Source organism: Nipponia nippon, unplaced genomic scaffold (genome assembly GCF_047370975.1).
Source record: "Nipponia nippon isolate SJK-2023a ecotype South Korea unplaced genomic scaffold, ASM4737097v1 scaffold_1, whole genome shotgun sequence".
NCBI classification, from domain to species: domain Eukaryota; kingdom Metazoa; phylum Chordata; class Aves; order Pelecaniformes; family Threskiornithidae; genus Nipponia; species Nipponia nippon.
Window position 1 is genome coordinate 13,018,788 of NW_028262290.1, and position 25,491 is coordinate 13,044,278.

Consider the following 25,491-nt stretch of genomic DNA (forward strand, 5'->3'; position numbering starts at 1 on the left):
CACAGAAAGGCTTCAGGGTGCGTCTGAGCTCTCCTGCGCCCCTGGCCCCACCGGTTACCTTCGCCAAGGGCAGCTGTGACCACGCAGAGAAGAGTCCCTCGAAAGCACTGGAGAGGCAGCAAGCACAAGCCACCTGCAAGGCCCAGCCATGGGAAAGGAGGAGAGCATGGGGTTGTTCACCAAGGTGGCAGGGCAGCGTCCATTATACACGGGATTTGCCAGAGAGAATCTTCTCTGTAAAGGTCTAAGCTAAGTAAATGAAGTTTTCAGGGAACTGAAGGCATCAATCCCTCACAACAGAGAGGCTCCATCACTTTGCTATGTAAACTGCTTGTTGTCTAGTGTCAGTGTACGTGCTCCAAATACTGTGCACATGGGTAACATCCACGATGCTTAATAAAATCATTTAGGCTTCTTAAAAATGTTCTGTGAATATTCTTTTTGCGACAGAAAGTTTGTTCTCTTGGAAAGACAAAAAAAGTAATCTTTCTTCAAATTTCCCCAAAGAATGTTTCTTTTTACCACAGCTTCGACATAAATTCTGCTAAAAACTTGAAAATTACTCCTTCCCCTCTCCCTGAGATTGTGAAAATTTTCACAGGAAAATCTTGCCAAGAAGGGAAAGTTTCAGGCTTCCATGCAGTTTCACAAGATTTGATAATGTCCCCAAAATTATTCACACCCATCTGTTATCCCTGAGCCAGGCATAAAACTGTGTGCCACCTCTAGGTAGACCCCAAAGATGTCGTGAGGAAGTGTCTCCCATGTTCCCCACAGGACCTCCTGACTGTCAGCAAGGCACAAACATGGCACTGCAAGAACCTGGGAAGTCAGGAGAGACTTGGGGTGCAGAAAAAGCCTTTCATCTGTGACCCGTGGTGAGGTTGGAAATTGTTAGTATCGTGGTAGTACTGACAAACTTCAGTGAAGATTTAGTCCCCATATGCTACATGATACACAAATACAGATAAGGATTTTGTTCCTTCTTGGAGCCAACAAGCTAATTTAAGATACAATAAAACAAATTCATGTCCAAAGAGAAGGTGGAGGAAAGAGTTCCTACAGGCTAACAACATGCTTACCTTGGAGGTCTCCCATTGTAAGTGCCTTGATTGGAAGCAACTAAAAATCAGCCATCAGCTAATCAAGAACATTGCTTAGTTCAAAGAGGACTGAGTCTCCCAGCTCCTTCCACAAGGGAATTGTAAAAAATTCTGGAGTAAGGACAACCTTGTGCATAGGTACAATGACAATGTGGGTCCTATTTTATGACTGTGATTCATTGAGGTTTCCCTGATACAAATAGTAAATGAGTGGGACACCAACCATACCACAGCATTTGACTATACTCAGACTGTGTCAGATTTGCACCAGAAACCTGTAAATACAAGGGTTCATTTCCCATTATCAGTGCCACAGGCCCACTGGCTCTCTTAATTAATTTTCATACTCTTTGAAAAAGACTCACAAACTATGTTCTACTCTCATCAAGATCTATCCGTGGCAGCTTCCAGCATTCCAGCTTTGTTAGCTTTCCAAAAAATCCTTTCATGCCCTTTCTTTTTCATTTAAGCTGTCCCGTCATCACAGAGGCTTCATGATCACTTCTTGCACTGCATAATGTTCTCTCAGATATCTGATAATTGCAATTTGCAGTTTAATTTAAAGGAAAGCTGGCAAAAAAAAGCACTTCAGAGTTGTCAGCAAGAGAGTACAAGTGACCTTTCTAAATACTGAATCTCCTTGGAGTCTTTCTACATTGTTTAAACTTAGTTTCTTTTCCCAGCAAAACCCTTCCAGAAGTCCTCAGAGTACTGATGTATGAGGAGAATAGCTTATTGCTGTGGGAATGGTCACACATCATCCAGAGACAAACGGGCACTTCTAGGGTACAGGTTATATCTGACTCACTCTAGACATTTGCTATAGGATGGCAGAAATCACTTCTCCATTGGTTATAAAGTCAGAAGAACAACCTGAGCCATCTAAACACAGGAACACGTAGCTTGAGGAGGGACTTTCTGTTCTCTTTCACAAGGCCCCTCTCAGTGCAGCTTTCTACCTCTTGTTCAAGCAAAACCCAGTCTTGGGCTTAAACTGCATTAGACCGAGATGATTGTCAAGGCCCATTTTTGTGGGATGCCCTTCCCTGGTGCTCATGTGTGAACTGCTCATGGTGGGCACAGAGGAATGAAACCAGGGAGGTGGGAGTTGGGGATACTTGGAAACATAGAGGGCAGACACAGAAACAAACCCTTATCCAGTATGTCTCCAGAGACCATCCAGAAGTCCTCATGGGGACAGGGTGAGTGAGCTGCCAGTGTGCTTCTGGCAGTGGAAATTCCTTATTGGAGCAGCTGCCCTGCTTTTCCCCCCTCCAAGTCTCTTCCTCCCTGGAAGCAGCAGTCTCAGCAAACTTTTCGGCACCATCAGAATGATTTACTTAGGGATGATCAAAGGTTTGTGCAGCTCAGATCTGAGCCAGCTCCAGTGCCTAAGGATTGAAAAGCTATGGGTACAGTGACTGCCTTGACTGAGAAAGCGTTAGAGAAAGTGCAGAAAGAAGAAAAACAGCTTTCAGCCTTCTTGCACGTGAATGTAAAATTTGTTAGGTGGGTTTGTATCTTTGCATTTTGTTATTTGCATTTTGTAAGGTGGTTTGTACCTTTTGCAGCTCCTTAAAATTCTTCCTCTTTCAACAAGACTTAATTTTCCAAAGAGTTTTGCAGTAGATCAACCAGTATTGCACCAGGTGAATAATTATCTCCACACAATTAGTTCCAATTTTCATCAAACAAACACAAGCAAAAAGAACCTAATTGTCAAGGTGATAAAAATGTTTTATCTTTCCTTTTTAAATGCAAAAACATAAGAAAGACTATTGGCTCATTTTATCACTTCCACAATATGTACTAGTCAAGGAAATTGAAAGGAAAAGTAAATTATCTCATAATTTAAACCACTCATCCCGAAGAGTAAAACATAATTACAATACAAAGATGGAGCTTCCAAATAAAAAGCCTAATCAATCTAAAACTATAATGCGAGCATAATTGCTTAATTCAGAAACATTTTTTATTAAGCTAGTACATCATTTGTGATAATAAATAAAGTCCCAGGGAAGAAATTTATTGCATTACATTTAATTGTCAAAGTGGGTTGAATAAAATAGCTTCTGTGTACTTGGTCATATGGAAAGCAAGAAACACCTTAATGAATGGTTAATGATGTACTCATTTCATGCATTCTTCTCTCAGGATTACAGAAGTTAAGGGAAGATTTTTTTCTGTTTATTTATTTAATTTATCTCCTTTGTCAGTGCAGAGTTGCTTCACACAGTATATTGTCAGATAGTTTATCCTGATTCAGTAATGAAACTCCCTTTATCCCCAAATCCGTTATTTCTGCTGTGGTTCTTTCACAGCCCGGAGCTCTCACTAGCTGTCTTAACTTGTTTCCATTTTTCCTGATTTCCCACTGGTTCTGCTGTTTTGACAGGTTCAAGTATTTGCAATGGAAAAGCTTCAGCTCCTCAAGAAGGTGAACACACAATGCTGTATGACAAGCTGCTGTTTAAAAGCCAGCTGTGGCACACACACAGGCAGCAGTTCTGAAGCCTGGGGTTTTTCACATCTGTGTGACGCTATGACATTATGTGTCTTGTCTCAACTATTAATATCTCATCAGCAATAGGAAAACAAAATTGCAATGTGACAATACAGTGGTCAACGTTAGTTATACACTAAACCTGTATGTTCAGTAATAGGCTCTAAATTAGCTATTACAACTCAGGAAAGAAATTCTGCTGTGTTTGTGGATAATTCTCTATAAAACTTTGGTTTATTGCACTGCAGCAGTCAAAAACTGAAATCAGGCATCAGGAAGTGTAAGAAATGAGATAAAATTATGATAGGGAACTATCATATGCCACTAAATTACTCCATTTTGGCTACTGCTTGCTGCTCCAATTGACTCCTCTTGAAAAGAGCACAAAACTCAGCAATGTGCAGAAAACACTGCTCAGTGTGATCAGAGGAGGGTAACGGCTCCTGGCAGAGTCTATTCAGCCTGGAAAAGAGATAATAGACTGTGTTTTTAAAGTGGTGCACCAAGGTAAAAATAATCAAGCATGCCTGAGAAGTGCTGAACTCAGAACCAGCAATCAAGATCAAGGAGATGGTCCTGGAGTCATCACTGGTGGGCTCTGAAGTCACCAGCTCAGTGTGCAGCTTTGGTCAAAAAAGTGCTATGTATCATCAGGATGGATACTGGGGAAGAAGCCAGTGATGTTGGTGAACCCACAGGGGATCATAAGACTGGATCACAGAATAATTCATGTTGACATCTCAAATACTGTGTGCAGCTCTGGTCTCCACATCTCAAGAAAAATAACAGTGTTAGAGGAGGCACAGAAAAGGGTGGGAGAAGCCACCTCATGAGAGACTGAAAAAGCTTGGACTCTTTGTTTGGAAAAGGGATGACTAAGTGGGAATAGGATCAAAGTTTATAAATTTAAGCTTGTGAATAAGGTGAAAGCAGAGCTGCTTGTTACTCAGCAAAACCCACAACACTAGAATGAGGATGCACTTGATGAAACAGACCTAAAAATACAAAAAGGACCAGACAGGGATGTATCCATTGACACTCATGATAAAAATGTTCTGGATTCTGGGGGGAACAGACCACAGAAAGTGGCCAGGCTCATGTCCTCTCCCTGAATATCACCTCCTTTTGTCACTGCTGAAGACAGAGCACCTTGCCAGATGGATACTGGATCTGACCTCATAGGGCATTTCTCATGTTCTGATGGTTCCCTGATCATAAATACCAGATCTGTGCATGGCTGGGTCACCTGGCAGTCATGCTGGATTTGAATCAGGTATGGGTTCGTTATCACATTTCTGTTACAATGATCAAAGCACACAACACAAGCTTTTGCCAGAATTATACCTAATCCAGCATAAAGCCTGACAGTGAAAAAACTAATCCATTCTTGGAACACACTTGAACAGGAAGGCGAGTTCATCCCCAATTAGCATGGCCTGATGTGATCACCCTGTTCTTGAGAGGAACCTGGATTTACTGTATTGTCTAACTGCAGCTGAAGTGGTGGTTGGAAATGAGCTGTAAAATAATGAGTGACACGGAGAGATGAACAGAGGAGTTTCTCAGTTTCAGTCCCCAGACCACAAAACAGGAGCACTCAATGACATTATCAGGCAGCAAGTTTAAAACAAATGAGCAGCAGTGTTCTTCAGTGAGACACATAAATCATAAGACACATTGCAAGGAAGGTTGTTGAGACCAAAGAATTCAAAGAGATTTCAGGTAAATTTATGGAGTTTGGGGCCAGAGGGTCCGATATCCATCCAGCTCATAAACTTCCTAACTGCATGAAATTGCTAAGGGCAGATCACTTGCTCATACCTCTTACACTGACCCTTTTCCCAAGTATCCACCCTTGGCCCCTCTTCAGAGGCAGAAACTGGGGTGAAGGAGACCTTATGGTTTGACCCAGTTGCCTCCATGTTTTTAGCATTCTAATTAAAAAAATATTATTTCCCTAGATGCAGTTATATGCAGAAAGACTAAAAGACGATCCAGAAGAAGAAATACCATGCATATTCAAACACACTCTGAACAACACATGCATGGGACCTTTGCAAACACTGGCAATTTACCCAGGCACATACAGCCTTGGTTCTTTCAAATCCTGTCCTTTCTGCAGAAAAGCAATAACTTTTTATTGACACATTTAGCATCCTCATACATCATGAGTCATGACAGCAAAGAAGCCACATCCTGAACAGGTGCAAATTAGAGGTCCTATTCAATGACTTTTCTTGTGTCAATGCACAAGAGCTGGGTAACATATCTATTAAATAATAACATATGCCCACAAAATAAAGAATGCAGTTATTACACACAGGGGGTTCTTTTCTCCTGTTCCTGCACCTCTTAGAGTCCTTTCCTCTCTCCACAGGGAGCTTGAGCCATCACCTGCTGATCTCGAAAAATCTTCCCTTGACTTTGTGCAGGTAGAAATGATTAAAGAAAGCACAAGGCAGTATGGAACAGATAAATACTAGCAATAATAATCACATCTGCCAGGAGCAGTTAAACAAGCATTAAAGGACTTGTTTATTTTCTTTTTCCTTCAAGAAGAAGTCTTTAAATATAATTAGCTGAATTTAACTCAAACCTTGGAAGAATTCCCTGAGGGTATTAGACATACCTGTGCGCCTGAGGTGCCACTGCTGAGGGCTCCATCCTGCTGTTTTTCTTCCAGTCACTACCTTTTACATTGTGAACAGGCTCTCCAAGCTCATATTTGCATTTAAGATTGCATTTAATTTTGCTACTTGCTGGTAGCAAATGTGGTGCCTGGTTTGCCAAGTTGGTAAACACTGAACAAGAACAAAGACTTATCCCTGTACGAACATTAACTCCTCTCACTCTGTAGAGACCTGCAGGAGCAAGCCAGTGAGCCACATGCTGCCCTCAAGCAACAGCTCCAAACTAAAAGGACACCAAGATTTTCATACCCACCAAGACACCTTGAAAAGGTTTATATTTCAGACAGACTAAGCAACCACGCTCTGGAAAAACAGGCCTATTTTAAGTATTCATGTATTTACACCCAGTTATTATTTAGTAAGAACATCATTTCTTCTTTATTTTCTCACTTTTTCTACCTATAACTTGCCTGACTTCTCTCTATTGCAGCCCAAAGTACAAGGCTATGGGTTGTGGTTCCCCCTTCTACTCCTCCCACCTCCCCAGTTAAAAGGCTTAATAAATGTTATTTTTAGTTAGTAAACTTTCACATTATTCACAGCTCTTGCCTCCAGTCTTGTATGTACAGCTACTTCCTTGACATTTCCTCTTGGACAGACTCCAGTCCTTGCTGAGAACAGGTTACAGAGGCACAAGACCTCTTTTGTTCTGCACTTCCTACAAGACCATTTTCACGCTGTTAACCCTGTCTGATGGGAACTGACCTATAGAGAGGATACTCTATTACCATGAGGATGAACATCTCTTTAAGGACACCTTTGGAATTAAGTATTTGAACCTCAGCAGAGTGGGGGGATTCATTCTTCCCAAGATACATAAATTCCCTGCTGTGATGAAGCACCCATAGCATGTGAGGCATCAGTAGTTTTACTGGAGTGAGAAACGCAGCAGAGAAATGAAACGACATTAGGCAGCTTAACCCAAGCGATCAGCCAGGTTCAAAATTCTGCATCCTTTTGTTTCTTTTGGGTGACTTTTGGGAAACAGCTGCCTCTGCAGGTCAGGATGATTTTCTCTGCCTTGGTTCAACAAGGTACAAGCTTCCAGCCTAACCATCCAGAAGCTGCCCTGCCCTTCACCAGCACCTCTTGTTTGACTTGAGCAGTTGGGCAAAGCTCTGCTAAGAGGAGAAATGGTAATTAAATCAGATATCTCATACGATCCTATATCTTTAAAAAGCCTATGCAAAATCCCTATTTCTCCAGTGGAACAGAAAATTAATTGCTTTTTTTTTTTATTCACCCTTCTGAAGTTCACAGTTAGCCCTAAGTTCTTATTCTGGATTCTTATGGGGGTGCTTTTCTTCAGTTTCTTTTCTTACTTTCTTTCATCTTCCTTCTGTTTCTACCACAAACAAGCCACCATAAAAAAATAATAACAGAAATCACCAGCAGGACATGTTTTAGGTTTGGGTGATAATGTGCCTATGTCCCAGGCAGTTACTCTTGCTTTAGCTTTCTAATTCCCTAAAAGGCTTAATAACTTTTTCAGTGAAAAGCATGAGCTACACTAAGGAAGGGTATAGCAACGTGTATAATAGCACTTCTAGTCCAGGCGGACTTGGCTGACAGCAGAACAGTGTGGTCTCTGGGATATGTCACACAACACTGCCACTTCAAAGCACATTCACCAAAGCCAGGTTTTAAAGCACTGTTTCCAGATGAAACCCTGAACACCGTGAGCAGCCTGTGAGCCCTCTCAGTGGAGGGTTGTTCACAGTCTGGTAACACCCAAAAAAACCACCACCAACAACAAAGTCCAACCCCATCTCTCTTGCAGGGCTGAATTCAGAAATGATTCATGACCAATACAGAATGGTTTAACTACCTTACCCTAAAATTTGCAACTGAATAAGCTGAATTGGCAGTTCTGCTGGAAAAAGGCTGATCAGTTTTGCTCACCAGCATCCTGGCAGGCAACCAAACACTCCTTGTGAAGGCTGAGAGCCTCCTTGCCAGGCTGTGAGCCACCTACACCAGCTCTATCCCAAACAGCGTCTTTCCTAAGTGCACAAAACTACCTATAAGACCTGAAACAAGCCAGCAAGCATCCCTTTTCCTCATCTGGAAACAGTGGCTCTAGACCAAGCACCCAGTTAGTACCTGAGTAGCAAAAGCTGAGGCAACTTTTTAGCAGCTGCTCTGTCCTAATCAGGACTTTTTTCTTTATTTTTTCTTTTTTTCTTCTTCTTTTTTTTTTTCCTTTTTTTTTTTTTTTTTTTTAATTGAGATGGTAACAAAACCAGCTCTTGATTAAAAGGTCTAAAGAGGAGACACTTTGTTGGGAAGAAGGAGAAAGTAGAGAGTATGTGTGTCTTGACTGTTTCATTTTGTATAGGAAATGTTTTCAGACTTACAAAGTTCAATGTGCAAAGAGCTGTAAATCAGCCCCCAGGCTACATGGGATGCCTGCCTTGAGCTGCCTACAGGGCTTTTTTAAGAGGAGGTTTAATGCTGAAAGACACGGATGTCCACATGTACACTGCTCCTCAGTCCGTGTGCCTGCAGACTGGCAAGAGTTGGCATAGAGGAGAAGTCCCACTGACTTTTATAACTAAGTGTAGTAACAGCAGGGAAAGGCTGCGAGGGTGATACCTCCTGTTCTCATTGCTGGGAAGGACCACGTTGCTATGCTTCCAGCTGCAACTGCTGCTCATGTTTCCCAAAGTTCATGCTTCCAGAGCTGCGGTGCAACAAATAGGGCAGAAGCAGACTCCATATATGTGTCTATATATACACGGAAATCAATCCATGTTTGCAGAGCACCTGGTACAATGGAGAGTCTTGTGCTAGGCACTACCCTTTCCTTTTATTATTAATCACTAAAAAAGTGATGGCTGCTCTACAGAAGGTACGTGCTGAATCATTGAAATCAGGCTACATGATGTTTCCTACCTGTACGAACTTTGTACCGATAATTCCTTTCCCCCCACCCTTTGCCTGTCTTCGCTAGCAAAACTAAAAGCTCTTCGGGACAGAGACTGTCTCCGTCTGCGCACATAACCTGGCCCAAACACAGTGGGGTCCTGGCCTCTACCTGCCATCGCCTCAAGAGCAGTGAAAAATGTCACCAGAAGAATTCTGGCTATTGCTGTGGCACACAGCAAATGCCCTCTGTGGGGCACGGTGTCCAGGGTTGGGATAACAGGCTTCAGGGAGGTGGTAGCCAAAACTGAAGCTGTCTTCAGCAGGTGGTTAACAGCATCATATTGAAATTGGTGTGAAATAAAGGGGGCTGGTTCTAGCTGTGGTGTTAACACAGGAAAGTGGCAGCAAACAGCGCCGCCGGCACCCTGCCTTCACCATCCATCCATCACAGATCGCAAAACACTCACATCTCAAATTGCTGCCTGAGAGGCTATGTTTCCCTGAGCCTTGCTGCTTTTCTCCCCTCCCCTAGTAAATCCATCCCCAGTAATATTTGTTGAATTCATTTTTTGCTGCTGTGCTCAGAGGCCGACTGTGCTTTGCATCTCCCATTGCTGTCCAGCAGAAACACCCTGTGCGCCGGGCTGTGAGTATCAACCCACTGGCCACAGCACCGATGCCTTCGTGCCTGCTGTGCAAGGCGGCACGGGGCAGTAATCTGTCTGTCTGATGAAGTGCTCTGTGCCACAGGAACAGCTGAACAGAAAGTGCTGGGGTTTCATTTTATGAATCTGGGGCTGAACAGAAAACTCCCTTGTATTTATAAAGGGGGTGTTCCTCTGAGCTGCCTGATAAACTGAGGTGGGGACTGTGCCCAGCACCAAGTTATAGGATGATTAGGAGTGTAAAGGAACAGAAAGCTTACATGAGGGGAGGTTTTCAATAGTCAATATGTTAAAAAAATTACTCAGCCCCTCTTCTCTCATAAAAAAAAGCAGACCAGTCCTGGGCTAAGCCAGGTCTCCAGTGGAAGGGAAGGGATAAGAAGAAAGTCAAGATATTGAGCCTATTTCCAGGTTCACTCCTGCCACATTCATAAAGTTATGTAGCTTTGGGTGGCCTGTTCAGTTAATGGATTTAAAACATTTACCTGTCCCATGGGAAAAGCATCTTGAGGCTTCAGTGTTGTTTGAGAAGTGCTCTGATCAAAACCACAGTATTTATTGAGATGGGCCAGTGCATCTAAGGAAAGACTCCCTTGAACAAAATGGTTCCTCACAACTACTATAGGCACTTAGCGATTCACATGTTTTGTTTTGGGTTTCTCTAATGGGTACAGAATATTTTTCTCAATCACCTTTGAAACCCTGAGGGACCCAGTGCCTTTTGCTCTGTGGGATCTGCACTGAGCCAGATGGTCCCAAACTGGACATGTTGCTGCCAAATGCAAGCAGCTACAAATAGGAGCTAATTCTTGTTGTTGTATGTCAGCAAACCTGAACCGCAAACTGTCTGGTGCTGGGGGTCCTCAAAGTGTTGGAATAACATTATTTAAGAGAACGTGATACTTGGTTAGAAAAACTGAGAAGCTTAAATAGGCCACCTCCTCAGCAGGTATAAATTGGCATGTTATCTCAGTGACTGAGTGGCCCGAGAAATGGGGTTACTGTAATTTTAGAGAGAGGAATCTATGTGTTAAAAACTAGGCAGAGGCATCCAGCTAATGATCCAGCTGAAAATAAGTAAAGACGTTTTAGGAAGCCTACTATAAAAAGCAGAATTTGACTTTTGTAAGTGGTGCCGCGAGAAGATCGTGGGCCAAGAGAAGTGCAGATGTGGAAGTATCCGTACAGGCCCATAGCAGGAGCATTTTCCCGATGCTTCCTGCAGCTCCGGCAAGCGTGTTGCAGGGTGGTCAGCTAGGGATGGAGAGCCAGAACTTGCTGGCTGCGGCAGGTCCTGGCTGGTGTGGGGCAAGGCTGTCAGTTTACCCTCAGTGAGTGCATTTCTTACTGGATATTGAACTGATGGATGTTTGATGTAAAGGAAAATATTTCAAAATTGATAAATAAAATAAATGCTTTGTGGAAGTGAAATATTACATTCAGTGCCCTAGCCAGGGCGACCTTGGCTTTGTGATATCATCACAAGATGATCACATCACAGAGAGGCCCTGCAGAGAGATCTAGACAAATTAGAGAGCTGGGCAATCACCAACCGTATGAAGTTTAACAAGGGCAAGTGCTGGATTTTGCACCTGGGACATGGCAACCCTGGATGTACTGGGGAACGAGAGGCTGGAGAGCAGCCCCACGGAGAGGGATCTGGGGGTTCTGGTCGATGGCAAGTTGAACATGAACCAACAGTGTGCCCTGGCAGCCAAGAGGCCAACCGTGTCCTGGGGTGCATCAAGCACTGCGTTGCCAGCCGGTCGAGGGAGGTGATGGTCCCGCTCTACTCTGCACTGGTGCGGCCTCATCTCAAGTACTGTGCGCAGTTCTGGGCACCACAGTCCAAAAAGGATATGAAGCTACTAGAGAGTGTCCAGAGGAGAGCCCCAAAGATGGTGAGGGGTTTAGAGGGGAAGCTGTACGAGGAGGGGCTGAAGTCACTTGGTCTGTTCAGCCTGGAGAAGAGGAGACTGAGGGGAGACCTCATCGCAGTCTACAGCTTCCTCACGGGGGAAGGATGAGGGGCAGGCGCTGATCTCTTCTCCCTGGCGACCAGTGATAGGACCCGAGGGAACGGCAGGAAGATATGCCAGGGGAGGTTTAGGTTGGACATTAGGAAAAGGTTCTTCACCCAGAGGGTGGTGGAGCACTGGAAGGGGCTCCCCCAGGAGGCAGTCATGGTGCCAAGCCTGACATTTGAGAAGCATTTGGACAACACCCTCAGACATATGGTGTGAGTTTTGGGGTTGTCCTATGCAGGGACAGGAGTTGGACTCGATGATCCTTGTGGGTCCCTTCCAACTCAGGACATTCTATGATTTTATGATCTCTAACTCAATCTTTTTGCACTTGCATTACTAGAAATTTTTATTTTTAAGAAGAGAAAAACATACTGAAGTGCAGAGGGAGTCGTATTCTGGAGTCCTGAATTGTAATCCCAACTTTGCCTGAAGGCAGCCAAGCAGCTGCTGGCAGGTCTCTGCGCCCCTGCTTCCCCTCCCACCTACCTGCTTGTACAGCGAGTGCTGCAGAGTGGCTCAGGCAGCACAAAGTGGCTCACACCCCTGCTAATGCCTTTGGTTCTACTTTTGCAATGTCATAAAAACCTACTACATCTATAGAAGTAATGAAGCATCAGTGACAGGCTTGGGTCTGTGCTGGTCTGAAAAAGAAACCCGCTCAGCCAGCAAGGCAGAGCGAAGCCTCATTGCCAGGTGAACCAGGAGGGGTCTATAATCAGCCTATAATCAGTACTGATACCTCACTTAGTGCCCTGTGGGTGTAAAAACAAACCCGGGTCTCCGTCCTGGACAGGAACCACTCCTGACCAAGCTTTGCTCCCGTGAAGTCAGGCAGACAAGTATCCCTTACTGAGCCATTTCTCACAAGCAGCAGTTCAACCCTTCACAGGCAGTGCCAGATCTCAGCATTCAAGCCTGTGTTTTGCAGCTCAGCTGCGCATCCTACTTCTCCCTGAGGGACTTGTTATTTTACAGTACTCCCAACATTCTTAATCTTCGACTTTCCAAAGACTGTTGGCAAGATTTGTCAGCAAATGACTGTAGAGCTAGAAGAGGAAAGGAATAACAAGTCCCATCTGAGTGAACTTAGTGCACAATAATACTTAAGGTTTGGACATAGTTATAGGATCAGTCCCAAGTCAGAAGTTAGTCTCTTGTCAAGATATGAATTAAGCCACCGTGGTTTAACTCCTCTCCCTCCCTTCCCTATACGTGTGTTCCCTGTCATCAAAGGCTGCCTGGGCCATGGATATGAAACATCCTTAGGGCTGCCCTATTTTGTATGAAACCCTGTCTGTCCCAAAGGCAGAGCCGTGAGGTCTCCCGTGCTCTGATGGGGAAACGAAGCTCTGCCTTCTGCTCAGTACAGATATTAGGGCTCATGGCTCAAAACTACAGCCCACCAATATGACCCCCAAACTGCTGGCTGGTTCATCACTCTCCAGTGATGACATAAAATATGCTGTGAATGCCAATTAAGCAGTGACATTTGCAAAGATGCTTCTGTTGTATCAGCACATTGTTTGCACTGGAACGTAACTGTTGGCTATTCAGCAGGGAAGTATTAATCCCAAATGAATCCTTTCTGGCATAGGAATAAAACCAGACTGTTTGCTGTAGGAAGTGCTCGGCATCTGAGCTCATCACATACACGGTGAGATTCTCTACCATGAAGTTTAAACACTGTTCAGGAGGCCAAGCATGTTGATTTCTATAAACAAAGAGGTGTCTGAGCACAAAGCAGCTCAGAAGTAACTCCACCTGGCAGAGAGCCTTTTTTCTGTTCCGGCCTCAGAAAGGTTGTAGCTCGCCTTACCAAGACAAATGTAGAGGTCCAGCAGCAAGAGACCTGTTGGGCAAATGCAAGGACCCTGATGGGCAGATGTGTAGGATAAGGGATGTAGGTTGCCCTCCCAGAGTTTTACCAAAAGCTACTGCCAATTCTTGAGAACATAATATAGTTGTCTATTTACAGCTGCCTATGTATGATATTAAAGTCATGACTTTTGCATTGCCCATGTGCTGACAGCACTTTTTCACTTCCTATGTCCCTGTGATCCTACATCACCAACATTGGATCTCCTTCCTTTTTAAATCTATCCTTCCATCACAAATCTGTTCTTATTGTGCCTACTTCAGTCCCAGTCTGAATGAGTAACAAGACAGTCGTTGACCAATGTAAAAGATGCTCCTAGATGAAGAGGCTAGTAGCAGGTGTTTCTGACATTTCTTGAAACAGGATGAATATCCCACTTCTCTTAAAGTGCTAAGAATTCATTTATTTCTGGCTCAGTGGGGCTGTGAAATGCTAGAGCTTAACAGTCATGTATTCCAGAATAACCTCCTGTTCTGCAAAACTTTCAAATTAATCTTCAGTATGATTTTAGAGGATTATCTTCATAACAGACTTATATCTCTTGAAAGCCAGAAGAGCAGATGCTGCCTTCAGCATTTCTGTAGATATCAAGTTTAAACTCAGCATTTTATGAAATAGGTGGTACAGTAATTGTGTCCAAGTTCAGACAGCAGTCATTGCAGGGTGATTTGATTTTCCCTATGGATAATCTGTACACTGCCAGGCCAAATAAACTCCTTCCTTCTCCAGTCCTGAACTGGTCATGAGAGAGAGAAAAAAAATAATATCACCTTGAACAATTATTTGTAGAGCAGTAGGTTATTGCCCAAGCCAAATCCCAGGGAGCTTCCAAGGGCTACAAGCAGGACACAGGGCTGCTGCCACTGAGCGCCAGGTGACCCGCTGGGGGTGCTGGCCAGGGAGGTAGGAATGGCCAGCCACAAGTACACATGCTTCACGCTGGTGCTGCCAAATGCCTTTAAACTGGACTGGAAAACGGTCGCCACTGGTGCTGCAGCAATTCAGTTTCCATTTGCTACCAGAAAATCCAAACTTGTAAAAAGAAACTCTGCAACCAGCCCAGACCTTCCACAAGATCACCCTTTCATTCAAAGTCAGCTGTATCTTGCAGATGAGAGGGCCTGAAGGTTTCCCAGACAAACATCTCCTCTCTTCACTTTCATCATAGCCGTCAGTATAACATCATTCATCAATATTGCTCCTTTGCTTTACTTGTGTTGGAAGGAAGCTGTTCAAACAAAGGCTGTATAAAATGACTAGAGTACTACTAGTGACTAAAATAAACATCTTTATGTTGCAATATTTGCTTCCCATCAATGTCCCTGAGAGCATCCTGCCTTCACAGGGTGCAACTCAAAGGAGTTTGCTGTTCTGGGGTATGATTCACACTTTGTCAACAATAAGCACATTTGGTTGAACCAAGCACTTTCGGTTACTGCAGTATTTCTCAAGGTGTTTGGAAGCAGCCAAGTTCCAGCAATTGCCACTAACATTATTAGTATCAGAGATGAAAATGGCTGGTTAAAAATAGCTGTCTGCAGAGTTTGGCAAGAAGCCTGTCTCCAAACAAAAATTTGGAATGAACCTCCTTGCAAAGGATAAGGTCTGCAACCCTTGTTCTTCAAATTTCATTCATATTTTACTGGGACTATTTAATAAAGAAGAAAAGCAAACAAACAAGAAATAAGATACAGATTATTATATGAAAAAAACATTGTTGGAAGAATTACTGATATACCCCCTTTTGTATAAACATACAGACAAATAATTAATCTTCTATTCATAGAATCATAGAATGGTTTTGGTTAGAAGGGACCTTTGAAGATTGTCTAGTCCAACACCCCTGCCATGGACGGGGACATCTTCCACTAGATCAGGTTGCTCTAAGCCCCGTCCAACCTGACCTTGAACACTTCCAGTGATGGGGCATCCACAACTCCCATGGGCAACCTGTTCCTGTGTTTCACCAATCTCATTGTAAAAAGTTTCTTCCTTATGTCCAGTCTAAACCTACCCCCTTTCAGTTTAAAACTGTTGCCCCTTGTCCTGTCACTACAAGCCCTGGTAAAACATCTTTCTCCATCTTTCTAATAAGACCCGTTTATATATTGGAAGTTCGCAATAAGGTCTCCCTGGAGCCTTCTCTTCTCCAGGCTGAACAACCCCAATGCGCTCAGCCTTTCCTCATAGGAGAGGGGTTCTCGTGGCCCTCCTCTGGACCTGCTCCAACAGGTCCATGTCCTTCTTGTACTGGGAACCCCAGGGCTGGACGCAGTGGTGGCAGGGGACTCCAGGTGGGTTCTTGCAAGAGCAAAGTAGAGGAGGAGCATCACCTCCCTTGACCTGCTGGCTACACTTCTTTTTATGCAGCCCAGGATACGATTGGCTTTCTGGGCTGCAAGCGCATGTTGCTGGCTTGTGTCCAATTTTTTATCCACCAGTATCCCCAAGTTCTTTTCCACAGGACTGCTCACAATCCATTCATCTCCCAGTCTGTATTGACACCGGGGGTTGCCTCGACCCAGGTGCAGGACCTTGCACTTAGCCTTGTTGAATTTCACAAGGTTCGCACAGGCCCACTCCTCAAGCCTATCAAAGTCCCTCTGATGGCATCCCTTCCCACTAACAAATCAATTCAGCTTGGTGTCATCTGCAAACTTTCTGAGGGTGTTCATATTACTGGAGGAGGAAATCAATACATCACTGAAGTCATTTTCCATATCCACTATTTCAAAATCATTTTTTCCCTAGCACAATTGATTCACTTTTCCTTGCGCTGCAGCCCCTAACAGAGCTGCTGCGCTCTAGTGAATAGGACTATTGCCCCAAACTTGAAATAAAAGTCACCCACTATGTTCACCATTGCTGAGGCTGAGGAAGGGAGCGTCTCACTCCATATTAGCAGGCAGGATCCCCCCTAGCAGACCAGGGAAGACAGACAGGCTCTTCCAGACAGCATTTAACAGCAAAGGCTTATCTGGTATTATGTGAATTGTTTTCAGGAGGAATACTTCCCTCAGTGACAACAAGCAGCCTGGATCCTATATAATACCTAAAACTAATCAGAATAATCCCATCCAGCCTCCTATTGCCTTTCTACTGTGATAAGCCCTTTTCAGAAGACTCCTCCTTTTGTTTATTTTAAATGTATTCCTCAGTAATGCAGCAGAAATATCTGTCTGATAATAACTACAAATCCTTTCTTCTGAGGATTTCAGAGAGCTTTGCAAGGGCAAGCATGGACTCATTTTTAAAGATGGTAATATCAAGGAACAGAGAAGTTAATGGTCCTACAGAGGCTAGGCTATAAGTCATAGCTCGCAGTTCCTATCTGCTTGTCCAAAAGGCAGGATTATTTAGGACATAGTTGAGGCATGTGAAAAAAGGTAAGAAGTGAAAGCTGATTTTAGCTTTAGAAAGGATTACTTATTTTTGTCACAAGCAATGCATTACAGCAAGTCTCTTTTTTATCTTCTATAATTCCCTGCCACCGACAAATCCTCAGTATGAATGAACATTAGCTGGAGCAATGTGAGACCCTCTGGGAGAGGCAGTACAGCCATTTGCTCTTGGTGGAGAGACCATCCTACAGCATCTTTCTTGGAGAAAGCCACAATGATGTACAGCAGGCTTTTTGACCCCTTTGCCTTCAGCAGGGCCACACCAAAGCCTGGTAGTTTTCCATCTGTGGATTCCATTGTAAGGGACGTGCTTTTTTCAGCCACTTCTACCAGGGCAGTGTTTCTGACAGTGTTGGCTAAACCCATCATTTTAGATCTAGCCAAAGCCCGGAGCTACAGCTTGGAAGAGACACAGCCGATGAGAAGAGGGTTCAGACACGACTGAGTTGCCTTGTATCAGTACAGATCATTAACTTCAGGAAATGCCAAGTAATTTCACATAATATGTCTGTTGTTGCAGGCTAAATTTAATCCAATTATCTCCTGTTTCCTAAGAGTATAGAAGTCCAGAGCTACTGCTGATCAGGTACAGCGTGTATGTCTCACCCTCAGTCTGCATGTACAGGTTGGATAATGGTTCTTCCAGGCTTTTTGCATGACTCAAGCCCACACAGCCAGAAAAACAAAATTTTAAAATATCCATTATCACAAAAAAAAATTGGGTTCTTCAGAAATTCTATAAAACACACAGAAAATCCACCTCATCTCCTCAAGAGGCAGTAAGAGTAAAAAGCTAGCAGGAAAAATATACTTTGGTTCAATTTTGATATTTGCAAAGGTGCAGCTTAAAAAAAGAACAAAAAAATCCCAGGAAACAGGACTTCCAGGGTGACTTTCACATGAAAACAAAGTAGGAAATATGGATCAACATTGAAAAAGAAATTTAGGCCAGATGCTCAGTTGGTGTCAAGCAGCACAGTCCCTCTGACAGTTTCCCCACTTACACCAGCTGGATCCCGCTCAGCCACCTGGCCAGCACTTTCATCAAAAAGCATAAGAGGATAAAGACAAAAAGACCCCATGTAGTCACAATATGGGGTTTATTTGAGTGTGATCTGTTGCCACACATCTAGACACCAGTGACAGATTCATCTCGCCTAACTTCAGATATCCAGAAGTAGGCTGCTACATGTCAAGTAGACATCAGAAATACATCCAAATGAATCAGGCACCAGAAGTGTTCATTTCTCCCCATCAACTGGGAAGGGAGTCTAGACACTTGAGACATCTACATTTGTCCAGGTTAATCCCACCCCCATGTGGCAAGCCTGAGCAAGAGGGTATAAAAAGAACAAAAAAAGATATATCAAACTTTCTTAATGAGACAGAGAGAGATTTCAAATACAGAGAGATTGTGTAGAGAGTTTTGAGGCCAAAAAAAAGACGGTTTTGTAAAATCCAGGGGATTTCACCTGAGAAACCCAAATGTAATGGTTTCCCTGCCTTTGCACTGACCCGCACATAGAGCACAGCTCATCTCTTTATGAACATGATCAGTTTAGCTCTACTTCAGGGCTCTACACAAGTAACCTGATGTCAGCATTTCTCTGGGTCGGTGAAGGGGAGACAGCGGTGCGAGCTGTTGCCCGCTCATGGTTGGAGTCAGCAAATCTCCCCACTCCAAAGTGAGATTATCCATCATTCTGTCCTGATGGAGGAGTAAGTGACTTTGCAAAGCCTGTCTGTGCCACAAGTGCTTTGGTCCTCAAATGCCACCTGGTGGTGCCTCTTCGAAGCCCCATCGGGTCATTACAGGCATCCTTTGAGGATAAAAAGGGCTGAGTTGTGTCCTGTGAGCAGCAAGCTTTCTGCAGGAGATGCCTACAGTCCCAGTCCCCATTGAATGTATTTATTTGATGGGCTTGTAATAAAGAGTTTAAGGCAGAAGTAAACATTGGTTCAAGTAACATAAAATGTAACAGAAAGGGATGATGGGGAAAAGCTGTATCAGAACCAATTCAGCGAAACTTCCCTGAGGTGTGCACAGCACATGTGCATTGCAGGCAGGACCCAAGGCTGGTGTTACACATGGGAGTCAATGCATGTTTTCCAAGTCCTGTCCAAAGACCTCACCATCAGTCACCTTTTCTATCCATGCAATTCATTTTAGTCAGGTGAAGTTATTCCGTGATACTGTTAGCAGCTTTAGGAGCAAGACCTGAATGCCAGCCTCCCAGAGCTTTTACAGTAGCTCCATAATAAACAATAAACAGGCAATAAAATGAAAACAACTAGCAATAAAGAAGTAACACGGAGTTGGGAAGAAGAGGAATGACTTGATTCAAAGAGCAGCGGTTTCACCGTTGGCAGGGGATGTCCCAGTGATTCACCGCCACTGAGTGTGCAGCAAGTTGCTGGTTGTCACAGAAGATCACAGATGTTTTTCTGCATTCCCCAAGGGAAAGTGGACTGGAGGAGATCCCCTTCTCCCAGGACAGCTTTCTCCATCTGCAGAGAGTGAAACCAGGACACTGCTGCCCTGGACTTCCCAGGTCACTTGCTGGAGACACAGGCTTGCTCTCCAATGCCTGTACATCACCCTGACCCATGAAAAAAGGATTCAAAGCATGTAATGAGGAAAGAGGAAGAAGGCTGCATTTTATGCAACCTTGAGGCAAAAAGCGTTCTGGAGGTACTTGCTCAAAATACTTCAGAGTTCCATTGATTTTTTTATTTGTTTGTTTGTTTCTCGGTGGAGAGCAATTTCTGGGCCTCATAAGCCATCACACTTTATCCAGGTGCAAAAACAGAAGCAGGAGATTTTTCTGCTGTGTTTACAGGCTTAACACCAGGAGCTACTTCTACACAGACAGGTCATACAACCCTCAAGCTGGATTTTGCCTTTCCCAGCAAGCAAAACTTGCGTCCATAGCTCACAGCTTGCTATGAATTAAGGGCATCTTCAGCAATGGCGCAATACTTAGAGCTCTAAATCTGAACTCTCAAGTTTTTCACGTGCCAGAACTTTTACACATGGGAGCTGGGGATGTGCTGGCTTGAGCAAAACTGCAGGCACTGAGAGCATCCAAATCCCATGCTCAGACATAGTCAACCAAGTCAGGAGAGGTCAACCTGTGACACTGAGCAACGGAGCCCCAAGATGCCAAATGCCATCATGATCCAGCTAAACAAACCGGTGCCCCAGAGCCCTGGCAGATGTTCATTTCGTGCTTACACATAAGGACTACATTGTGCCATTAGGCACAGGGCTGACGAGAGCAAAATGCTCCCCAGGGAGCTTGTGAGGCAATTCTCCCCCTGCCCTTCCCTCAGCAGTGGTGCAGATGATAATCCATAGCACAGGGCAGAAAAAGGAAGGATTACAATTCCCTGAGCGCTTACAGAGAAACCCAAACCCTCCTCCAAAGCAGTGTCAGCATAGTCGGGTGCTTCTTGCAGCCACCCAGAACTTGCCAAGGGGTGGCCCCGCTCCTTCCTTGCTGCATGTCGTGGGGTTTTTCTGACAAACTCCCCGTGCCTGCCTCAGCCCAAAGCTGCCTCGCGATGTGGGTTTCCTTCCAGTGCTGCACACAACACAGTTGCGTGCCAGCAGCCTCGAAGTGTTCAGACTATGGGGTGGCAAAGAGATGTACACAACTGGGAACAACTGTGCTTTGTTTTCAATTGTAAAATGATTTTTAGTTTCATTTATAATAATTGTGCAATTCTTTAAAAATCAGTCAGTTACACCTTAATAAATAGCTGAAGTCGCATCATTTATTTTTAGTGGATCAAATCCTGCTGTCAGGTATGCTGATGGCAACTCTGAAGCAATTACTTATTTCTCTAGAGCTATCCCAGAACTCCACCTGAGATAAAATCAGAATCAATAGGTAGAATGTCAGCTCTGATATTACCCTTATTTCTTTAGTACCCATAGAAACTAGATTCACTTCCCAAGTCAAAAGAGCAGTAGATAAGAAAACAAGACTATGAACTGAATGAAATACCAAATACTTCAGCATCCTCAGAGTAAAAATCTATTGATGTCAGAGTGAGCAATCTAAGCAAAGAACCCACAGGAAATTGATATTAATATTTTTTAGATTGGATTCATGTCATTGTGTTATTTCACACTTTCCTGTGAACAATTCAAATTCCCAAGCGGTTTACAACACTTAGCATTGTTGCAACTATGGTTTCTTAAAAATCAGCTACATCAACTGAAATGAGATGTATCTAATCCATGAAAAACAAACCATTACCACTTTCCAAAGCTAATAAATTGTTTCGAGTCAATTTTAAAAACCCTGAACCTGGGAACTCTCTGGTGCAGAGACTAATCCAACGCCACAGGCATCTGACAGAGACAATTTCTGTTGTCTGCAGGATCAGACCCACAGGACAGTAAATGACTTTTGGGCTCCAAAACCATGTAGCTGTCTCAGCAGAACAAATCCATTTCAGCAGAAGGAACAGAAAAGTTGATCTAAATCTTACCAGACCTAATACTAGATTAGTTTTAGTACATTTTCCTAGACTGTTTCAACGACGGAAACAAACTATTGAAACAAAACATGGTTTTCTCTTCACACACAAAACCTTGTGCAGTTGTCCTAGAATTTAGTACAGGCACAAATTAAGATTTGTCACTACGTTAAATTTATTTAACCACCGCTATTTATTTACTATTTAGATAAATGAATTTATGGTAAATTCTCAGGCAAATGTCCTAAGCATTTTGGCCAAGCTTTGGTCTCAGTTCCACATCTCTGCGTCTGTAGAGACACTACAAAATCCATGAAAAAGTTCTGGGTTTGGTCTATTACAGCCAGGGCAAAATTTGTTTGCTAGTATCACATTCAGTTCTAATGCAAAAGAAGGCAGAAACAAGAAAATACACTGTAAGCAAGACATCCTAATTATATAATCTTATTGCAAACAGAAATACAGAAACATACAAATAAACATGGTTATATGCATACATGTACACTCATAGGCACAAACACCCATAGATTCCTCTGTTTTCTTTCAGCAAAAAGCCAGTATCCTTTCCCTATGAAAAACAAGTGCTTCACAAATTAGAGCTAATCCTCAGCTCATTAATTGGATTGATTTCAGGAAAATAAGATTACTTCCAGCTGCTGCACCTGAGCATTGATTTAAGTGTCAAATTTTGCCCTTAGATGCATCCCATTGAAGTCAAAAGAAGTTCTCACTGGGTAAAGTGAAGCATACATACATCTACCTAAGAAACATGGCATGTTGTTTCTAAATACTTCTTCAAGACAGAATCACAAAACTGCAGGGAGAGATACCAGTTATGTTAGACCACTCGACGTGTCCATAGAAACCACTCCCATACATTCGAGCCCCAAAGCTCCGGACTAGGGCGCTCCGGCTGATTTCTGTTCTCCTACTTGCACTGCTTGGTTGATGCATACCAAGTGTGAACCAGGGTAATCCCGAAGACACTACACTTCTAAAAAATAGTGGACAGGAAAAACGCTAAAGACACAAAAAAAATATGCTTGCCAGAGACATTAATATTCTCCTATTTGCAGTTCAGTAGAATTAATGATCTTTCCTTAAAGACTTTTAAAGTATTAAAATAATAAATACAAAACTTTCTGACATAAGTGAAACCCTCACGCAAGCACCTCAATGTTAAAAGCCTAAGTCTTTAAGTATTTCTAAACCTCATTTTTCTCACTTCAGAATGTCTTATATTTTCACTGCCAAAAAAAAAGGAAAAATAGAAGATACATTACCTTGGCTTTTTTTCCTCCATCTCCTGTGCTTTTCTGTTGTCCGGTGTCAAAATGGCCTTCAGCAACTCATCCAGCACCTGCAAGACACACCACTCTTCTTCCCTTGGCTGCCATAGGGATTCTGCCTGTGTTTCTGATTAACCCACCGAGATATCCGCCACAGTAGGGTGAGGCTGTTTAAACACTTAATTATATACATGACTCATTCTAGATAGGTTTTCCCAAAGCACTGAAGTGTACAAGTTAGCTGCTTAGCAAAGCCTTGCAAAACTCTGTGATTTTGGCTCATTGTGCTCCTTTACAAAGACATTTTTTCCTCCTCCTGCCACGAGTGGGTTCTCCCCACTGCTACGGTCAGGTGGAACCAGCTTATGACTCAGCCAGCATTTTGGCTGATAAAACAGCTCCAGAAACACAACAGCGTGATGTTCTGGGGTGCGACGATGTCAAAGTGGGGTATGTGTTTTCTTTCACAGGGCTTCATGCGCTTCAGGTATTCGCTGCACTAATAATACAATTTCTACTCCTTTTCCACATGCGCAGACCCTCTCTCAAGACTTGCCAGTCCAGACTACTCTCCCCACTGTACAAATATCCCAATGAGATCAATGGGAGTTTGGCCAAGATATTAGAAACTGGTGGAGTGGATAGGCACAAGAAAAACCTCGGGAGCTGAGTTCCCTCCAGGGTTCAGAGATATTGCTCCCTGTATGTCCTGCATATACAAAAAAAAATGTTTTCATGATGAGGACAGCCCAGCATTAGAACAACGTGCTCAATGAGGTTGTATAGTCTCTGTCCTCACAGGTTCTCAATACCTTGGTGGACAAAGCCCTGAGCAACCTGGTCTGTGCTCATGGCTGAGCCTGCGCAGAGCAGGAGGTTGGACTAGAGAGCACCCGAGGGCCCTTCCAGCCTCATTTCTCCTGTGATCCTATCCTACAGTCCTATATCCTGATACTGGTAATGGTGTCTGCAGGTACATCAGGATTTACAGCATGGGTTGAGGATGAAATCTGATGCCTGTAGCGACGTTGATGTTACTGTGACCGCACAAGTCACACATCCTCTCTGAACTACAGCTTATGCAGCTGCAATATGGGGATGATTCCAGTTCCTTATTTCCCTGGGGCATTTGCAAGCACAGTATAAAATTTTCAGATTATTCATACAGGAAATTATGATCTATGGTGTCACAGCAATACAGCAAATGCAACATTTCCATTAGTCCTTGGAACAACACAAATGCAAACTTTGGGACAAAGCACAAGCATATTTTAGGCAATATTTTTCTTAACCTAATTAAAAAAAACTCAACATCAACCTGCTGACCAAATACAGAGGGTGTTGACTAGCTGATCATTTCATCTCTCATATATAAAATATATACAAGCTTCACTGTGCTGCACAGTTCTGTAAAAGTAAACCTGTTTCATGTATTAAAAAATGACATTCACACAAGAAGATAAACAAACTGCTGCAATTAATACAATTAGCACAAAAAGAGGAGACCTTGCTACTCAGTTCAGTAGCTTTGCAATTCATGTTCAAGTGTTACCAAAGACTTGTGTTGAGGAGCAAATGGGGAAGAAAAGAAAATCCTGATCTCCTGGCAAGAGGAATGTCTTACATCAGGAAGGTTAATTCAGGTCTTTCCAAACAGAAACTGCTCTACATCTTGGTTAAAAACAAGTTGTGTCACAGGGACACAATAAAGGGCATCAACATTTCTTAGGATTTTTTTTTTATTTTATTTTCTAAGGTTTATGGCTGGTTTAGCACTTGGCTAGTCAGCACAGATGTTCTAGGTGCTAAGGAAAACACACATGTTTTGTGCCATCTAGCTTAGACATTTATCATTGGTGGGGTTTCATGCGGTAATCTGAGCCAATTTAAGAGCTCACTGCTGCTGACAAGGGGTGGGGGCATCACTGCCCCTTATCAATCCCCTCTTCTGCTCTCAGCTGTATTCTGACACCAACTGTAGCAACGCTGCTCTGAGCCAGTTTAATTCACTAATCCACCAGAAACAAGTGGACAATTTGGAACTATCTTGCAGGAGGAACCAGGGAGTCTGGAGCCAGGAAGAAAGGAGGGAGAGCCATCACGCAGCAGGGAGCAGGAGGAAGGACAGGAGGGAAGATGGAGCCATCAGGTTGGCTCAGATGCTGATGAAAGCACAATCCAGAGTACTTGTTCTAGATTCACAAGTTCCCTGTGAGGCCTATGAAGGTACCAGGAGAGCTGTTTCTTCCTTCCTTCACCCAAAGATAAGTTTATCCTAACAAAGTAGTTCTAGCAGCTGTCTGAGGTAGGACTCTAGGTACCTCTAGGTGGGTGGTCATCAGGACAACAACTGGAGACAGGAGAGGACCCAGGTTCAGAAATAAGGATGCAAACCACTTCTGCCCCAATAGGGGCAGTGCTATCTATGACGCTTAAGGACATCCAGCTTGGTCTGCCTTCGCTGCTCCAGAAACGTGTGGGTGTCCTATGGATCCTGTGCTATACCTGCCAGCCCTTGTGGGTGGCTGAGCTCCCTGGCATCTCTAGTGGTACTAGATGCCTGTGTTTATACAGTTCCCAT

General features: G+C 43.5%; 1 protein-coding gene across 1 annotated transcript in view; it reads right to left on the bottom strand.

Annotated features, from left to right (window-relative positions):
* The window catches only part of FER1L6 (fer-1 like family member 6), a 103,335-nt gene that overhangs the window by 70,616 nt on the left and 7,228 nt on the right, over positions 1–25,491 (bottom strand). The window contains exon 2 of the mRNA XM_009471068.2: positions 22,905–22,981. Within this exon, the coding sequence (XP_009469343.2) occupies positions 22,905–22,924 (20 nt within the window). The 5' untranslated portion in view covers positions 22,925–22,981. The remainder of the gene's footprint in view (positions 1–22,904; positions 22,982–25,491) is intronic.